The 18,972-nt window shown below is 41.5% G+C and overlaps 1 protein-coding gene and 1 long non-coding RNA gene across 2 annotated transcripts; both read right to left on the bottom strand.

Moving 5' to 3' along the window:
* Positions 1-8,564: 8,564 nt before the first annotated feature.
* On the bottom strand, positions 8,565-9,810 carry LOC109405553 (uncharacterized). Its single transcript, XR_002128982.3, has 3 exons — positions 8,930-9,810; positions 8,765-8,866; positions 8,565-8,692 (listed from the first exon to the last, which is right to left on the bottom strand). It is a non-coding gene; the product is annotated as an uncharacterized LOC109405553 (long non-coding RNA).
* Positions 9,811-11,153: 1,343 nt separating this feature from the next.
* On the bottom strand, positions 11,154-16,331 carry LOC134290192 (uncharacterized). Its single transcript, XM_062857260.1, has 2 exons — positions 13,976-16,331; positions 11,154-13,906 (listed from the first exon to the last, which is right to left on the bottom strand). Exons 1-2 carry the CDS (start codon positions 16,329-16,331, stop codon positions 11,154-11,156), a joined length of 5,109 nt encoding a protein of 1,702 aa, XP_062713244.1.
* Between the last annotated feature and the right edge of the window lie 2,641 nt (positions 16,332-18,972).

The raw sequence follows: 18,972 nt of genomic DNA, 5'->3' as shown, positions 1-18,972 counted from the left end.
ATCCAGCATGGTTCGTACACGAGGTAAAAAGGCAACGCGTCCACAAGCATTACAATTCGCTGGACACGGAAACAAGGCCAGATCAACCACTGAAGTATGTGTCGACTCCCTACGTATCATGCCTAAGTGAAAAATGTTGTAAGTGTAAATTGTTATTGTCTTTTTTGTTTGAAAAATGTGAGAATGTTGAATAAATGTTTATTTAGGCGTCTGATGATGGCTGAAGCGTAGTAAGCCAGAACGCGTTTCGCAAACTAAATACGTGCGACTTGTGTTTTAATTCACCGATAGAAGCCAATCGAAAAAAATAATAGTAAATGGTAGAGGTCCACGGTGCACGCTATGTCTGAAGTAGCAGATTATAAAAATTGAATGTGCATCGGGTTTCTTTCCACAGAATATCAGAACTCATGCTATATTATCTGTAGTAGAGTAGAAATGACGTCTGTTTCAGATTTGCAGTAATACAAAAGTGACGTTTATTTCTCATCATCCAAGGCTCAGCCTACTACATCTCTCCTTAACTTTAAATAAACTTAAATAGAGTGTGTAATGCATTGGGTAATAGTTGTGTAAATGAAACCTATTATAATGTTATTTTGTAAGTACAATTGGTCATTAAGGTATTATATACACCATGTGTTATTACTATGTGCTTCGGTTGGGAAGATTGACTACAGGATCTTATAATGAAATAATTGACTATCGACAGCTGATCTCTTCAGGATTTCGAATGTTATCGAGCTTGTAGAACTGGTCTTTGTCAGTATCATCCTTCAGGTTGGAATGGTAGTCTTGCGTACCTAGTTATGATTAGAAGCATATATCAGAAGAGTCATTTTCAACACAAAATAACATTTCAATACTTAACCTTCCACATTACTATTTCTTTTTTTTTTTCTTCATCATCGGCTGAATATCTTACCTCGGTTATTCCACAAAATTGTTTAGTTATTCCCCTGGTCATATAATCTGAGTTTTCATGTGATATTGATAATTCGCAACAGAAACCTAGAATAGTCTAAATATTAAATATAACGTTTAATCCTTATGTATTTCAATGTCTTTGTACCAGAAGATAAATTGAAAATCAATCAACTTCCTTTATTTTCTGGTAGATTGGACTGACAAATGGACTAAGAGTCTCCTACATTTGGTCTTTTCTTTTGCAGACTGAAACATCAAGTTTCCTTTGCATTTCCCTTTATCATAGATGGACTGAAGTCTCACTTCCTACATCTCATGATAGACTGGAATGCCAAATGGACTGAGATGGAATCTCCTACATTTGGTCTTCTTTATTGCAGACTGAAACATCAAGTTTCCTTTGCGTTTACCTTTATCATAGATGGACTGAAGATTCACTTCCTACATCTCATGATAGACTGGAATGCCAAATGGACTGAGAAGAGTCTCCTACATTTGGTCTTTTCTTTTGCAGACTGAAACATCAAGTTTCCTTTGCATTTCCCTTTATCATAGATGGACTGAAGATTCACTTCCTTCATCTCATGATAGACTGGAATGCCAAATGGACTGAGAAGAATCTCCTACATTTGGTCTTTTCTAAACTGACTGAAACTCCAAGTTTCCTTCGCAACAGACTGAAACTCCAAGTTTCCTTTGTATATCATTTTACCTCTTTTGTGGAAGACTGAATATATGTAACAATAAATGCACTAAGCCTGCACTTTTTTTTTTTTTTTTTTTCATATAACGCATTTGAACAAAATATATATATAATGGAATAGGATTGGCTATCCCCTTCATTATTTGGTTTCTTTTACACACTCCCTGCATTTGGATATTAAAATCTGCTCAGAACGTACGTGATGTTCTATACGCTTCAAGCTATGAATTCAGCTTATATTCCAAAATCAGGCATGAAAAACACTCACTCAAATATTTATTTGAAACGCTGTTTGCCTTTTCCTCGGTGGAGCCATTTTTTTACATTGCTATTGCGTTCTCTGTTTTATCGCCAAGTTGTAGAAGAGAAACATCGAATAAATAGATTACTGGCAATCTTGAGTACGAAAAATCACACAAAGTATCAACATTTTGAGTCGATTGCAAAAGCTCTCGGTTTGAATCATCCATCTAGCATTGATTGGTTTTAAACCAAACCTTTTTATAGCCGGAATAACTTTCAGTATAACAAGGGATGCTTTTTAATTTAATCGGCTGAAATCCATTCAGCACCCAAGTGGCAATACAATTTGTATAATCGGGTAAGTTTCCTACAATTTGTCCATTGAAATGGTTTGGAATATTGAATCCATTTTTTTTTGTATGATGTAAACAGTATCAGTTCTGAACACCAAAATATTTACTGTAGGCAACCGGATTCGAACCAAGAACCTTGAGATCACCAGGCTCGCACGCTACCACTCGGCTATCGAACCGGTTATACTTCTTTTGACACTTAAGAAACAAAGGTAGCTCAAATGATATCTACAGAGTTGATTGAAGCAATGAAACAATCAACTTAGCACAAATGTTACCAATCCTTGCTTTTCTTTACTAGTTGATATTTCCCAAAGTTGAGATTATGTTCAAGCTACATAACAATAATTTATGTTCTACATGCCTTGTCTTAGCAGAATCCAGTCTCTTTTCTTTGATTCTCTTAGTTGTACCGTCTTGAACCGTTACATGTTTCGTTTTTAATATCGTTTGCATATTGAACTGGTTGAACTGTTCCTAGAACAGACACTAGGTCATAGTTTCCCAAACTGTGGGTCGCGATAAGTAAGCCGTGTAGCTAGATGGGTCGCTACCCGAAAAGTTTTTATTATACCAAAATCAACTATTGAAGTGTAATATCTTCGCTCTTATATGCGATAAAGTGATCGATATTCATCGGTATTGCTTCGATATTAAATTATATATATATAGTTGTGTAACAATGCCCGAATAGGGTGCTTACAGCAGACAACAAACCTATTACAATGTAATCAAACTCGTACAAGAACTTATGACATCAAAGTTATCAACATTTATGCTCATGAGAATAAAATCCTACTGCAGCCACAATGCAAAATCTGCAAAATTGTCTTCCGCGTCCCTTCTATTTTAACTTTACGATAAACGATATACTATTCTCCATAATATGCACGAATGCACGATTCCTAGATTTTGTGTAATAAGGTCACTCAATGTTGGCGCATCACATGAACAGCGTCACCTAGGTGCGCTCAGCTGCAGCACCGGCGCGACGGCGTGCTTTCAATTTGTATACTTTTGGGTTCGCTTTATCATACTGCTAGCAGAATGTAGCTCAACGACTATTGTAACCATTTCAACAGTCAAACTGGGCTGCGTGGTGCTAGCCTGTTTGCACATTGCACATTCTCACAATGTTGTCCATACTATCGCTGTCGCCGATAAAAGCAACAGCTCCTTCCATGTATGTTTAGTTGTAAGCTTGTAACCGTATAGAACCACTATTGAGTAAGAGTACTGCCTCTCAGTGGTGCGAATAAAACGTGAAGCGTATTCAAAAATAGTTCTTAAATTCTCGTGTAATCCCGGCAGCAATAGAAACACAACGTGGGGCCTACTCAACCGTTAAACGTATATCGTTAATTTAAATTAGCTTTATATTTTACTAACACAAAACACCATCAGGATCTCAAAATATGTCAAAGTGATTTCATACCTGTGCAAGTGTTTATCAGCTTAAGTAAACTTCCTTTCTATGTAGGTAAAACTATGTGCTGTGCACTCTTCTGGCAGCTTACGTCAGTCCAGTTCTCTTTGGTTATTTCAAATCCTGGGTTGATATAATTCCTCCATATGGTCCAAAATCCGTCGTCTTCCTCCACATCAAGTATATTCCTTCCTCTTCATGATTTCTGCATCTTTCTATGTTTGATTCTTGCATCCTCAGTCGCCAATGTAGTAGAGTAGAAATGACGTCTGTTTCAGATTTGCAGTAATACAAAAGTGACGTTTATTTCTCATCATCCAAGGCTCAGCCTACTACAATCATATGCGGAAACTTATTTTCGACTAATTCCTCTCCCATACAAAATGTATTGAAAAATTCTCACCGACTGAATACTTTGAAACCTTCTGCAAATGAAAATATAGTTTGAATTCTGATGTATGATGAAAGAAACCCGATGTACATTCAATTTTTATAATCTGCTGGTTCAGACATAGCGTGCGGTGATTATTCTTAACCGAAACCGATACAACTGAATAATTGACTGGGGAGTGGAAAACATTCTCACTGTGCAATAGGGTGGCCCACACTTATATGAAAAACAAAAATTTCGAAAAATACCAAGTCTTACCTCCTAAATCAGTTGTTTTGGACTCCCAGAAGCTACGTTCAAAATTTGAGCAAAATCGGTTGAGCCTAAGGGGGCGCTCAAAACGCTTGAAGTTTGTATGGGAAAACTTGGTCAAATGTATGCAGAAATTTTAAGTTTTCGAATTTTGCCGCTAGGTGGTGCTGTAAGCGTTCAATAATCAAACCCTTTGGTATTATTGTAGGTGACTACATGCCAAACAACTTTGTCGAAAACCGCGAAGTGATCCGACGGCTGTGAAAAAAGTTATACCCTAGGCAAAGTGAGGCAAAGTATTGAGATTTCATTATTGATATTATTCCTTTACATGTAATGGAAAAATAACAATAAAGTTTATCCTAAGTATTCCTAGGGTATAACTTTTTTCACAGACGTTGGATCACTTTGCGGTCTTCGACAAAGTTGTTTGGCATATAGTCACCTACAATAACACCAAAGGGTTTGATTATTGAACGCTTACAGCGCCACCTAGCGGCAAAATTCGAAGATATTATTGAGATACAGATTTATATATATATCAAAAGTTTGGGGTCACCCCCTCAAAAACATGTCATTTTTTAGGCCCATATCTCCGCCAATTTGCGTCCGATTTCAAAACCCTGGGTTTCATTCAAAAGATAATAAGTCAAAGAAACATTGAACATAATTTACAAGAAACTTTTTCAAAAAATTTTGTATGTAAACTTTACCCAAAGTTGCCAAATTTTCTAAAAAATGAATATAAACTTACGGCAGTGTCGCTGGAATTTGGGTCGACCAAATTTTAAGATGAGACCGGTAATATGACCCATTTTCTATTAGCTTTCAACTGCTTTTTACAGAACTTAGCTAAAAAATCTAGAAAGAAAGTTATTAAATAAATTAATCCTTGATGTCATCGACCAAAAGTTTGGGGTCACCCCTCAATATTATGTATCGGCCAAAAGTTTGGGGTCAGTTTCGTAAAACATGGAAAAGTGATTTGGTGATATCTTCGTCATCTGTAGTTCAATTTTAACTTTAGAACGGGAGTGTATATATATATATATATATATATATATATATATATATATATATATATATATATATATATATATATATATATATATATATATATATATATATATATATATATATATATATATATATATATATATATATATATATATATATATATAGATAGATACAGATATACAGATATACAGATCCGGCTGGAAAAACCGTTGTACAAATGTTTGCAGCTTGAGTGAAGTCAGTCGGTTAAACAAAATCCTTGCGAAATCTAAGGATTTCCGGGTGAACGAACTTCGTTTGCCAAATGGCGATCTGGCTTCCTCTGATGAGGAAGTTCTAGAATGCTTATTCAGCACACACTTCCCTGGATGTGTGGATATTACATCTTCGGATGAACCTGATGTCTTTTCTTGTAGTTATGATTCTTTAGCTTTGGCTCGGAATATTGTAACTATAGAATCGATTGAATAGGCTCTTCATAGTTTTGCTCCTTTCAAATCTCCTGAGGCAGATGGGATTTATCCTATTTTGCTTCAGAAGAGATTTGATTATTTTCAACATGTTTTGAAAAAAACTACTTGTTTGCAGTTTTGCTACAGCGTAAAGGGTACTGCAAGCACCTGATCTAACCTCACTTTGTCTGACAGTTCAGCGAGCTTGTTTACAAGGTGTTAGAATTTTTAACGAGCGGCAAAAATTGAATTTAGTTTTCCGCCCCTAAACCATTATGATACGGAAATATCGATTATATTCAACTCTACTAGTACAAAACCAATCGTCTTATTACCGTTATACTGAAATTGTATTGAAAAACCGTTTTGCCGGATCTCCGCCAGAGACTAAGTCCATGTAAACAAGCTCGCTGAACTGTCAGTGCACGGCTTCGTGACGTCATCTTGCAGTATCCTATATTCCCAAATCCTGACGGGATATTACTGTAAAGTTTATTCCGAAAGTGGGTCGTGCGCCGTATGAAGAAGCAAAGAGTTTCAGACCTATCAGTTTGACCTCTTTTCTTCTGAAATGCTTAGAACGCATTGTGGATCATCACATCCGTGATGTTCATCTGGCCAACGTGCCTCTTCATGTGAACCAACATGCCTACCAATCTGGTTAGTCCACTGTGACTCTTTTACACAAGGTTGTTTACGATATCGAGAAAGCATTCGCTCAAAAGCACTCTTGTCTGGGTGTTTTCTTAGATATCGAGGGTGCCTTTGACAACGTGCCTTTCGATGCCATATTGGAAGCCGCACGGAGTCATGGTATATCTCCAATGATTTCCAATTGGATTCACCAAATGCTCAAAAACCGATATCTCTTCTCGACATTGCGTCTAGCAGGGATTAGGAAATTGAGTATTTGTGGATGCCCCAAGGGGGAGTCTTATCACCGCTTTCGTGGAATCTCGTGGCAGATACGCTATTGAGGCAACTAAATAATAGCGGTTTTCCTACTTATGGTTTTGCCGACTACTACGTAACATTGTTAGTTGGTATGTGCATCAGCACCCTTTTCGACCTGATGCAAAGCGCCCTTCAGGTAGTTGAGGGTTGGTGTCGCCAATATGGCCTTTCGGTTAATCCGAGTAAAACATCTATTGTTCTTTTCACGGAACGGCGAAACCGTAATGGCGTTTGACCTTTGCGTCTCTTTGATTCTGAAATCGATGTGACTGAACAGGTAAAGTACTTTGGAGTCATTCTTGATTCCAAGCATTCCTGGACACCTCACATTGAGTTCAAAATCAAGAAAGCTTGATTGGCCTTCAAGCAATGCCGGCGTACTTTTGGTACAACTTGGGGTCTAAAACCCAAGTTTATCAAATGGATTTACACAACTGTGGTTCGGCCAATATTGGCTTATGGATGTCTTGTGTGGTGGCAAAAGGGCGAAGTGAGAACGGTCCAATCAAAATTAGGCCATCTCCAAAAGATGTGCTTAATGGCGATGTCTGGAGCGTTCTCCTCAACTCTCACGGCAGCGCTCGAAGTTCTCTCTGACGTTGCCCCACTACACATTCATCTCAAACAAGAAGCACTTTCTTTCACTTACCGGTTACGGGTACTCGGTCTACTAGAGGAAACTCCTGTGAACCGCACATCAACACACACCTCGTTGTTTTCACTTTTGGTGAATTGGGACAAAATTGTTCTTGCTCCAAGTGATCTTACAATTGCTTGTAATTTGACATATAGGACATTTTCCACGATATTCCCTTCCCGGGAAGAGTAGACATCTGGTTATCTGGAAAGAAGTACACAGAAAAAAATATTCATGTAAAATTCAGCGAAAAATCTATCGAATCGAACCCGTCACCCTCAGCATGGTCATGCTGAATACCCGTGCGTTTACTGTCTCGGCTATATTCACAGCTATCACATGTAAATGAATCAGCTTGCTGAATATTCGCCATGTGATAGCTGAGTCGGCAGTGGCCAGTCAATGCTTTGACCAGAATGCTGCAATTCTGCTTTGACAGATTTGTAAGATGCTTTGCCACCCTTGAAGATGGCTCAGTACAATACAATTTGGTTTGACGACATGACTCCAAACTATTCCAGTGTTGTCTGTGTTGAGTGGCAGCCCAGGTTTGAATGTGAAGCTTTACCCAACACTTCGATATCGGAATGGCTGTCTCAGGGCCAATAAGGTCATGTGATCCTCCAGTGCGAGCTAACTCATCATTTCCAGCGATGGAAGAATGGCCAGGTACCCATACAAGGTGAACAGAGTTTGCTGAATTCAGCTCCTCGATTTGAGTTCGATAACTACCTTCGACTTAGAGTTGGCCGAAGCAAGTGCTTTAATAGCAGCCTGGCTATCTGAACAGAAGTATATTACTTTGCCCATTACGTGATGCTGAATTGCTGATTGCACTCCGCACATAAGAGCAAAGATTTCGGCCTGAAAACGGTGCCGTGTCTACCAAGTGAGTAAGACTGATGCAGCCTTAGCTCACGAGAATAAACACCAGCACCTGCTCAACCTTCGAGAAGGGAGCCATCAGAGTAACATACGATGCCGTCTGAAATACACAAAAAATATGTAATTAAAATTCAATGAGGAATCATGCACATAAAGGGAATGATAGAGTTAGTGCACTTTTACATGAGATATAATGTAAAATTACATTACCATTGTGTAAATTTCCGCCAACCATCGCGTAAACCATCATGGACACCAACCGGTTACGCGGCTGTTTGAGCGACCAAGTCCGTATAGCAAAATATAACTTTTTTTTGCTTTTAGCTGTAATCAATAACATGTAATTAGTTCGGAATTTTCTCTTCATATTGTAATGCCTACTTACAATCTTGGTATTCGCCCTAGCTTAGATTATGCTATCTCTCGGTTCCTCTTTGCTTAAAGTATTCCAGCTGTTATTTGTGAAAATATATCGTGAATGTATCGTGAAAATCACTGAATTACAACAATATCTGCTATTTTACCTTCAGTCGTCGCTACTTATAATTCAATTACGGCCGACGTTGTTTCGCGGGATGTGTATAGTTGAATCAATAACCAGAACGGTGTATCCTAGACTGTTTCGCCTATGTAAATACATATAATAAGATGGTGAGGATGCTCATCTCGAATTCATATTAGCAACTTACAATTAAATTATCAGGGATCAAATAAACTTCAAAAAACGTAACTATTTGCGAATTCAACTACAAATCTCATAAGTCTCACCAATAAAGCATAACAAACAAGCATGACTCAGACACGTTCAGATGACAGACGCCTCGCAGACCGTTATATTCACGCTGATAGTCGAGCGCTGACCTCTTTAGCTCCGGCCGGGGGGTCTTCCAATAACGCGTTGTAACAATCTCCCTCCCGTGAAGCCTGGTGATGATCTGCAGACTCCTTATCAGCTTCACCAACGGATTCAACATCCAGCAAGGCTAGTTTCACTACCGGCCTTTTGTACACTCCGGTTGCTGTTCGCACTAGTGCCTGACGAACTCGTCCATCCCGTCCGATGAATACCTTCTCGACCTTCGCCCTTACATACTGGTTGCGCACCGGCCCGCCCACAATGATCACCAAATCACCATCTCGAATATCTCATACCTCTTCTAGCCATTTGCCTCGGCGTCGAATAACTGGCAAATATTCTTTGATCCACCTCTTCCAGATTGTGTCAGTTATGTGTTGAGCGAGGGTCCAGCTGCTGCGTAGATTGGTCCGATAGTCAACCGGGGCTGAAGGTGGCTGTTTAACTCCTGACGAGCTCCCCAATAAAAAATGGTTAGGGGTCAATGATTCTTCATCAGCACTTACAAGCGGCATATATGTAAGCGGTCTCGAGTTAATCATAGACTCCGCATCCAGGAGAATGGTTGCTAGAGTCTCGTCGTCGGGTTTTCTGGGTGCGTCAATGATTGTTCCAATTGCTTCTTTGACGGAGCGCACTAATCGCTCCCACACTCCGCCCATGTGGGGCGCATTTGGAGGGTTGAAACTCCAACGCGTATTGATGTTCGTAAACGTCACAGCCAAATCCTCGTTTTTTGACTGTAGAGTAATGCGGGGCAAAAGTTCGCACCTAACAGACTTTACAAAATAGCTATTAAACGGAAAGAAAATAATATCGTTTTTCTTCGTTAAACGGGTCCCTATCATGTTGCCTTCAAAACGTAGTACTAGATTTTTTCGCGTTCCTTTTGTAGTTTTAGTAATATAATTTTTAATACAAGTACTCCAATGCGAACTTTTGCCCCATAGTGGGGGCAAAAGTTCGCATTAGGCGGGGCAAAAGTTCGCACCTTGAAAAGCGTAGTTTATTGGTGTGATGTTCATTTATTTCATGGTAATTCATGTTCGTTCTTTCACTCTAGCCATGAAATCTGTTTCTTTCTGTTCTTAGCATTACGGCCCAACTGGAATACGATCTGGTGTTCAGCTTTGGTATACAATGTATGTTACGAAGACTTCCACAACTATTAACTAGAAGCTGTCCTTTCCAACATTACTGAAGTTATCAAAATACATTGTGGGGTAATCATAGAGATACGTGTTGCCCAAAAGACAAGAAAAAAACAAAAAAGTGCTGCAAACTATTGAACGGGACCGTAATTGAATCTTATTTCCGTCAGTATGGTGATGAATTATAACTGTGAATTTGCAAACTAAGCTATGAAAGACCTAGGTAAAGTAGATGAACCTTCAGAAAAACACGAAAATACAAGACGAGGATGACGAAGAAAATGTTTTAAAATGTTTTTTAGCCATTTTTCATTTCTTGATTTAAATTGGTGAACATAATGTTTGCCTTAATCGATCCTCTTACAAAACTTAGTTCCAACCCTCTGGAGGAACGATTTCAGGGTGCATACTACACATATTATACATATATAGTAGTTTCTATACGAAACCATCATTGCTTCAAAGATTCTGTAATTATATTGATGTACTACATTCAGAAATCTAGTGCGAACTTTTGCCCCACAGCTACTGCGAACTTTTGCCCCACCGTCAAGGTTTTAAAAATGTCCCTATCTGCAAGAAGCACTAGTTGTTTATTGTTTATTCGAGTACACCTCTCGAACTACTGTGGAATAACGATTCTCCGACATCAAGAGGTTATGAGATTCTTCTTCTTCCTGTTACTACAAATTCTTATTCCAAAAAGTCCAAAACTTCTATCAAAACACCTAGAAACACATTTTTTCACATAACTCTGCCACACCATAACGAAATCGTTCCAATTTTTGTTGACGAGTAACTGGCCTGATTATGTGTCAAACCCATACAAATTTGTTTGGGTTCTTAACTCGTGTTCAGAAAAAGATCCACTGCGAACTTTTGCCCCGTGCGAACTTTTGCCCCGCATTACTCTATTTCTTGCTGCAACTGCTTGTTGGCCCCAATGAAACAGGTCCCGTTATCACTGAAGAATTCAGTAGGCGCTCCACGGCGGGCGATAAAGCGTCTGACTGCCATCACACACGACTCGCTCGATAAATTATGAACCACTTCGAGATGTATGGCTCTCACCGTCAAGCAAGTGAATAAAGCCACCCAGCGTTTCGCATGTGATTTACCCACTTTTACAAGCAGGGGTCCGAAGTAATCCACTCCGACATACGTTAATGCTCTTATGAATGGAGTCAAACGTTGCTTCGGAAGCGGCGCCATCGGTGGAGGACAAGGAAGTGATTTAGCCAGTTTGCAAATGAAGCAATTCTTAGCGACCCTTTTAATCAGCGCTCGCAGTTTTGGTATTTCGTAGCGCTGACGCATTTCATTTACGATGGTCTCGGAGTGGGCGTGGTGGTATAGGAGGTGGAACCAGTCTGCAAGGAGGGAAGACATAGGGTGGTTGGCTGGTAATATAACTGGATACTTAGCTTCGTATGGCGCGTACCAAGCAGCGCCGATTCTCCCTCGCATACGCAGAAGGCCATTTTCGTCCAAATACGGCCACAGCTTATAAATGCAGCTTGTTTTCGGCAGAGCGTTGTGTCGAGCTTCAGCACTGCCCTGCGTTTCCTGTAATAGATGTCGTTCTTCCGCGAAAACTTCTTCCTGCGCCTGTTTCCATAACGCTGTTTCCGCCCGTCGGAGTTCACACTGCGATAACATGTCCAGAACTAATGTTTCCCCATTACGGTGACGCCTGAGGTTGTCGATGAAACGTAATACATATGCTTGTGTTCGTTGAAGTCTTTCCCACTTGCTGAAACGGGTTACGTCGATTACTGGCTGGGCTGCTTGCCAGTGAACGTGCTGTGCACGCTGTGCATTGCTCAGCTCCACAGTGGTTGAAAAACAACGATGATTTGGCCACGTATCTTCAGCACCGTGAAGGAAAGCAGGTCCTTGGAACCATAGGTTGTCTGTATCAAATTTGGGGCCATTGCCCCACTTGGTAGCGAAATCAGCTGGATTCTGGCAAGAGGGTACGTATCTCCATTCGTTCATACGGGTTGACGATAATATTTCGCCAATTCTGACTGCAACGAATTGATGATACCTCCTGTGATCAGAGTTGATCCAAGCAAGGACCGTTTTAGAATCAGTCCAAAACGTTTTACGATCGACTTGGAATGTGTGAGAACTGATTACCGATTCAGCCAGACGAGTTCCCAGCACTGCGGCATTCAGTTCTAGTCTGGGAACAGAGAGCACCTTAATTGGCGCCACCTTACCCTTTGCAGCTACCAAAGCAACTTCCATTCCATCAGGGCCACATGCAGTGAAATACGCCACACAAGCGTACGCTACAGTGCTAGCGTCGACGAACACGTGAAGCTGCACCGGTCCGTTAACTGTATGCTGGAAATAGCTGCGTGGAACTCGAAGTCTATTCAGTAGTTCAAATCCGCTGATCCAAAGCTGCCATTCGTGATATAGTGGACCGTCTATTAGAGTATCCCAACCGATGCCGGCCGCCCACGCATCCTGGATTAGAATCCTCCCATGGACGAGGAAAAATGTTACGAGTCCGAGAGGGTCGAATAAACTCATTACTACCTTAAGCATGTCTCGCTTTGTTGGTACGTACGCCGGCTCGAAAATCCTTGAAATATCTTCTTTCGGAGATAGGGCGTACGAAAAAACGTCGGAATTGGGGGTCCATTTCATCCCCAAAACCGATTCCACTTTTTCCGCTCGAGTTATATTGAGGTCCTTGTCATTTTCTTGCGATTCTTCATGGATTGCCGCCAACACTTGTTTTGAATTTGATAGAAAATTTCGAATTTCGAATCCACCCATGGAGTGGATGTATTTCACGTTCTGGACAGTCTCGATTGCCTCTTCCACAGTTGCAAAGCTATCTAAATAATCATCCACATAATGGAACTTCACAATCGCAGCTGCTGCCCTCGGGAACTGCTGCATATAGTCCTGGGCATTCAAGTTTTTCACGAACTGGGCCGAACTCGGGGAACAAGTTGACCCAAACGTAGCAACATCGATTATATAAACCTGGGGTTTTTCATTACGGTTTTCCCTCCATAAAAGCCGCTGTGCCTGACGATCGATAGGACGAATCAGCATGCGGAGAAACATCTCCTTGATGTCACCACTAACAGCTATCTTATGCTCTCTAAAGTGGTTTAGAACGGCAACGAGTGGAATGAGCAAATCCGGTCCCTTAAGCAGTGCCGAGTTGAAGGAAACGCCATTGACCTGTGCCGCAGCGTCCCACACAAGTCTTACTTTGCTAGGCTTTCTTGGGTTGATGACGATACTTAATGGAAGGTACCAGACACTACTGCTGTCAGTAGCGGCCAATTCACTATTCGACGCTCGATGGCAGTAACCTTTCACGACGTAGTCGTCTAACTGTTGCTGTACACGTAACTTGAGATCGGATTCCTTGCTTAGTTTCCTTTCCAATGCTTCGAGTCTCCTTACGGCCATAGGATAACTATTTGGAAACTTAATGTCGTCCGTTTTCCATAATAAGCCAGTTTCGAACCTTTCCCCAACGCGACGAGTGGTTTCTCCCAACAATCTGCGAGCTCTTTTATCTGATTCGGATTCCAGAATGGGGAACGTTAGACCGGCTCCTATTTGGTCCAACGTAAAGTAATCGCTGAGCTGCTGGTTCAGTTCGCGGTCTGGACTTGGAAGTGCTGACGTATGGAAGTTTACCGTTACGCTTGACAATGACGAGCTTCCTCCCCCGCCATAGATAGTCTAACCCAATCTACACTTTGCTGCTGTGGGTTCTTTGTGTCCACCCTCACGAATTTTTAGGGGAATCCCAAGTCTGAGATTGTCCACTCCGATCAAAAGCTTTGGTTCTACTAGGTCGTAATCTTCAATAGGTAGGCCACGAAGATATGGATACTTTTCGCTCAACAACTTGTACGGCAACGACTGTTTCGGGAGCATAAGTTTTTCAACTGTCCGGGCGTCAACCAATTGGTATTTCGATGATTTTTCCCTGCCTGAGATATGAACTTGTACGCATTCCGAGTTTTTTTCTTTTCGAGTAACGTTTCCCGTCCACTGCAAAGTAAGCGGTTCCACAGGGCCATTGAGTCCGAGAGCATCAGCTACCGAACGGTCGAGGAGAGTAGACGAGGATCCTTCGTCGATGAAGGCAAAGATTGATAATTGAATGCCATCTTTGGAGAGGGTGACCGGAAGTACGCGAAACAACGGGGGAAATTGCCGGCAACCTTTGCGCATCGATGAATGACTCGTTGAAAAGTGTATCGGTTCACTGGGAATCGGTGGATGTAAGAGAGAGTGGTGTTTCCCATCGCATCCTTCGAAATCGCATCCTTGGAACGTCTTACAGGGCCATTTCTGGTGGAAATTCAGGCACGTTCGGCAAAGGTTGTTTTGCCGGACAAACTTAGTACGCTCCTCGAATGTCTTTTCCTTGAAATCTTCGCAGCCCCACAGACGGTGGCCCGGATCGCCACACATGGAACACACCCTAGGTTTCTTCGTGAAATCCGAATTTCTCGAAGAAAACGCTCTTTGATTGTCGTGGGAATACGAATATACAACTGATCTTTCCTTACTCCTCACTTTTTCTGGTCTGATCGTCATCGCAGCAACCGGAACTTCAAAGGACACTTCGCTAGCAGCTTGAACCAACTGTTCCATGAAGTTTCCGAAAGTGGCAAGGGTTGATGACGAATTAAGCATTTTATACCTAGCCCAGTCAAGTTTGAGCTGTGCCGGTAGCTTGGCTACTAGTTCCTGAATCAGGGTTGGGTTGTTCAAATGGTTGTCTTGTTTGGCGGCTTGGAGGTGTACGACTAGATTCTGAACAGCTAGTCCAAAATCGATCACTGTTTCCAGTCGGTCTGGTTTAGGAGCTGGAAGTCGTTGAATTCGATCAAGCATGGACCGAATGATCAGCTCCGGCCGTCCAAAACGCATTTCGAGGGTTTTGATAACGTGGGGAACTCCTTCGGGCATCAACAACCTACTATGCACGGTTTCTAAAGCGCTACCCCGTAAGCACTTTTGAAGCCGGACTTGGTTTTCCACATTGGAAAATCCGCATGCTGCCGTAGTCTCTTCGAACATTCGAATAAACATAGGCCAGTCTTCCGGGTTACCGTTGAACACTGGAAGATCCTTGCCGGTCACCTGACGTGCTGCAATCTGCAGGTACGCTTGGGGTAGTAAAGGCTGCGCTACTTGTTGTGGAGAAGGAGGGCCATGTAAAGACATATTTCGCAGCTGAGACGCAATTGGGTCGTGCTCCGGGAGGTCTGCCGAAGGTTGTTGATGAAAAGTCCGAGGAATGTTTTCGCCGCTTACTGATGCTCGTGGTGAAGCCAGCGGTAGTGGGGATTGTCGCGTAACCGGTAACATATTCCCCTGATTCCGGAGATCCTTCTCAAGGTCCTGGCGATTCGTTAACCACTTTTCTACCTTACTGCCTTCTGTCCTAGCAGAGAATCCTGAAATGGACGATCCTCGGTCACTCATATGAGCATGCTGCCTGATCAGCTCCTGACGCTTCTCAAGGGACGCTTGCTTCATTCGCAATCTTTCTTCTTGTAAAGCTTTCTGTTTGGCCAACTTCTCTTCGCGCAACTTGGATTCTTCTTCCTGACGACGACGTAGTTCTTCCATTTGCCGCTGCTTTTCTTCGAACTCGAGTCGCTCCAGTTCTTCCTTTTGCTGCAATTCTTCCTCTTTCAAACGTTCCTGCTCCTCCAGTAGCTTCAATTGTTCTTCAATTACGGACCGATGGGATGTAGCACTTCCGGCTTTCGACCGGACTACTATGTCCACGGTCTTTTTGTACCGCGACGACGCCTTACTGCTAGCGACCTTTTTCGATCGGGTTTCCATCGTATGAGTTTGCTGTATACCTCCTTTTTCACCGGCACCGTTTGATCCGGATGGGTTGCCTTTCACTTCACATTCGCGGCATATCCAATGGTGACTTTCTACGTTCGCATCAACTCCTACACACCCAAAGTGGTGCCAGTATCTACAGACATCACAAGCGACCATTGCATCTGCAGTGTCAGGCCGATTGCACGAGCGACAACTGGGATTAGAGGTTCCGTCTTTATCCATCTTGACGAAGACAAGATTCTAAAAGATTTTGTTTGAGCGACCAAGTCCGTATAGCAAAATATAACTTTTATTTGCTTTTAGCTGTAATACATAACATGTAATTAGTTCGGAATTTTCTCTTCATATTGTAATGCCTACTTACAATCTTGGTATTCGCCCTAGCTTAGATTATGCTATCTCTCGGTTCCTCTTTGCTTAAAGTATTCCAGCTGTTATTTGTGAAAATATATCGTGAATGTATCGTGAAAATCACTGAATTACAACAATATCTGCTATTTTACCTTCAGTCGTCGCTACTTACAATTCAATTACGGCCGACGTTGTTTCGCGGGATGTGTATAGTTGAATCAATAACCAGAACGGTGTATCCTAGACTGTTTCGCCTATGCAAATACATATAATAAGATGGTGAGGATGCTCATCTCGAATTCATATTAGCAACTTACAATTAAATTATCAGGGATCAAATAAACTTCAAAAAACGTAACTATTTGCGAATTCAACTACAAATCTCATAAGTCTCACCAATAAAGCATAACAAACGAGCATGACTCAGACACGTTCAGATGACAGACGCCTCGCAGACCGTTATATTCACGCTGACAGCCGAGCGCTGACCTCTTTAGCTCCGGCCGGGGGGTCTTCCAATAACGCGTTGTAACAGCGGCTATTAGCAGTAATTTTCACGATCGTAACGTAATTTTACATGGTATCTCATGCACTAACTCTAGCATTCCCTTTATGTGCAAGATTTTTCGCTGAATTTTACATGAATATTTTTTTCTGTGTACTTCTTTCCAGATAACCAGATGTCTACTCTTCCCGGGAAGGGAATATCGTGGAAAATGTCCTATATGTCAAATTACAAGCAATTGTAAGATCACTTGGAGCAAGAACAATTTTGTCCCAATTCACCAAAAGTGAAAACAACGAGGTGTGTGTTGATGTGCGGTTCACAGGAGTTTCCTCTAGTAGACCGAGTACCCGTAACCGGTAAGTGAAAGAAAGTGCTTCTTGTTTGAGATGAATGTGTAGTGGGGCAACGTCAGAGAGAACTTCGAGCGCTGCCGTGAGAGTTGAGGAGAACGCTCCAGACATCGCCATTAAGCACATCTTTTGGAGATGGCCTAATTTTGATTGGACCGTTCTCACTTCGCCCTTTTGCCACCACACAAGACATCCATAAGCCAATATTGGCCGAACCACAGTTGTGTAAATCCATTTGATAAACTTGGGTTTTAGACCCCAAGTTGTACCAAAAGTACGCCGGCATTGCTTGAAGGCCAATCAAGCTTTCTTGATTTTGAACTCAATGTGAGGTGTCCAGGAAAGCTTGGAATCAAGAATGACTCCAAAGTACTTTACCTGTTCAGTCACATCGATTTCAGAATCAAAGAGACGCAAAGGTCAAACGCCATTACGGTTTCGCCGTTCCGTGAAAAGAACAATAGATGTTTTACTCGGATTAACCGAAAGGCCATATTGGCGACACCAACCCTCAACTATCTGAAGGGCGCTTTGCATCAGGTCGAAAAGGGTGCTGATGCACATACCAACTAACAATGTTAGGTAGTAGTCGGCAAAACCATAAGTAGGAAAACCGCTATTATTTAGTTGCCTCAATAGCGTATCTGCCACGAGATTCCACGAAAGCGGTGATAAGACTCCCCCTTGGGGCATCCACAAATACTCAATTTCCTAATCCCTGCTAGACGCAATGTCGAGAAGAGATATCGGTTTTTGAGCATTTGGTGAATCCAATTGGAAATCATTGGAGATATACCATGACTCCGTGCGGCTGTTATCAATAACTCTTTAATATCAAAATTTGTTATTAAAATATTTCCCAAATTCATTGTTATTAAGTTGTTATTGACACTAACAAAGCATGTTATTAAATTGATTTTCCAGGAACAAATTTTTGTTATGTGACTTGTTGTTTTGCCGCTTATGACAGACAAGTTTATAACTCAAAATGTTATGTTAATATCACAAAAATATCTAATTCCATCATGCAGTTATTTTGCCAAAATAACGCATTTTGTTATGCTGTTGTTATTCTCTTCTGCTCGGGATTGGAGTGTCAATGGATGGTGAGTATCCATGAAATTTGACCGCAACCAAATCAGTAAAATGATCCCAGTTTGTGGACCGAGGATTCCTGAAATGCAATGTTTGCAAAGTAACATTTAAATGTTTTGAAAAGATATAGCGATGGTCAGATAAAGATTCTTCATCTGACACATGCCAATTGGTCAGCTCGTGACTAATTCTGCTAGAGCAAAGCGTTATATCTAACACTTCCTCTCTAGCAGATACCATGAAGGTTGGGTGGTTGCCTATGTTAAGTACTGCAAGATCTGTACTACTTAAGTACTCCATCAAACTGGAGCCTCTCAAGTTAATGTCTGAGCTGCCCCAGATGATATGGTGAGCATTAGCATTACTGCCAACAATTAGCGGAAGGCCTTTTGAAGTACAGTATGCGATGACTTGTTTGAAAGCATCCGTAGGGGATGGTTCATCATGCGGTAAATAAACCGAACAATATACGTATTTCCTGTTGAGGTTTCCAACAGATACATCATTTGTGATAGCACATACATCTCTGGTGGTTAGTTCAGAGATGAGTGTAGCAACT

The sequence above is a fragment of the Aedes albopictus genome, chromosome 1 (genome assembly GCF_035046485.1).
Source record: "Aedes albopictus strain Foshan chromosome 1, AalbF5, whole genome shotgun sequence".
Classification (NCBI taxonomy): Eukaryota; Metazoa; Arthropoda; class Insecta; order Diptera; family Culicidae; genus Aedes; species Aedes albopictus.
The sequence above is the reverse complement of the archived record's forward strand: the minus strand, read 5'-3'. Positions and strand labels throughout refer to the sequence as shown.

Coding starts and splice junctions, on each gene's coding strand:
- LOC134290192 (XM_062857260.1), bottom strand. CDS start 16,331: ATGGATAAAGACGGAACCTCTAATCCCAGTTGTCGCTCGTGCAATCGG. Junction 13,907..13,975: donor AGCAGCAAAGTGTAGATTGG/GTTAGACTATCT, acceptor TCCATACGTCAG/CACTTCCAAGTCCAGACCGC.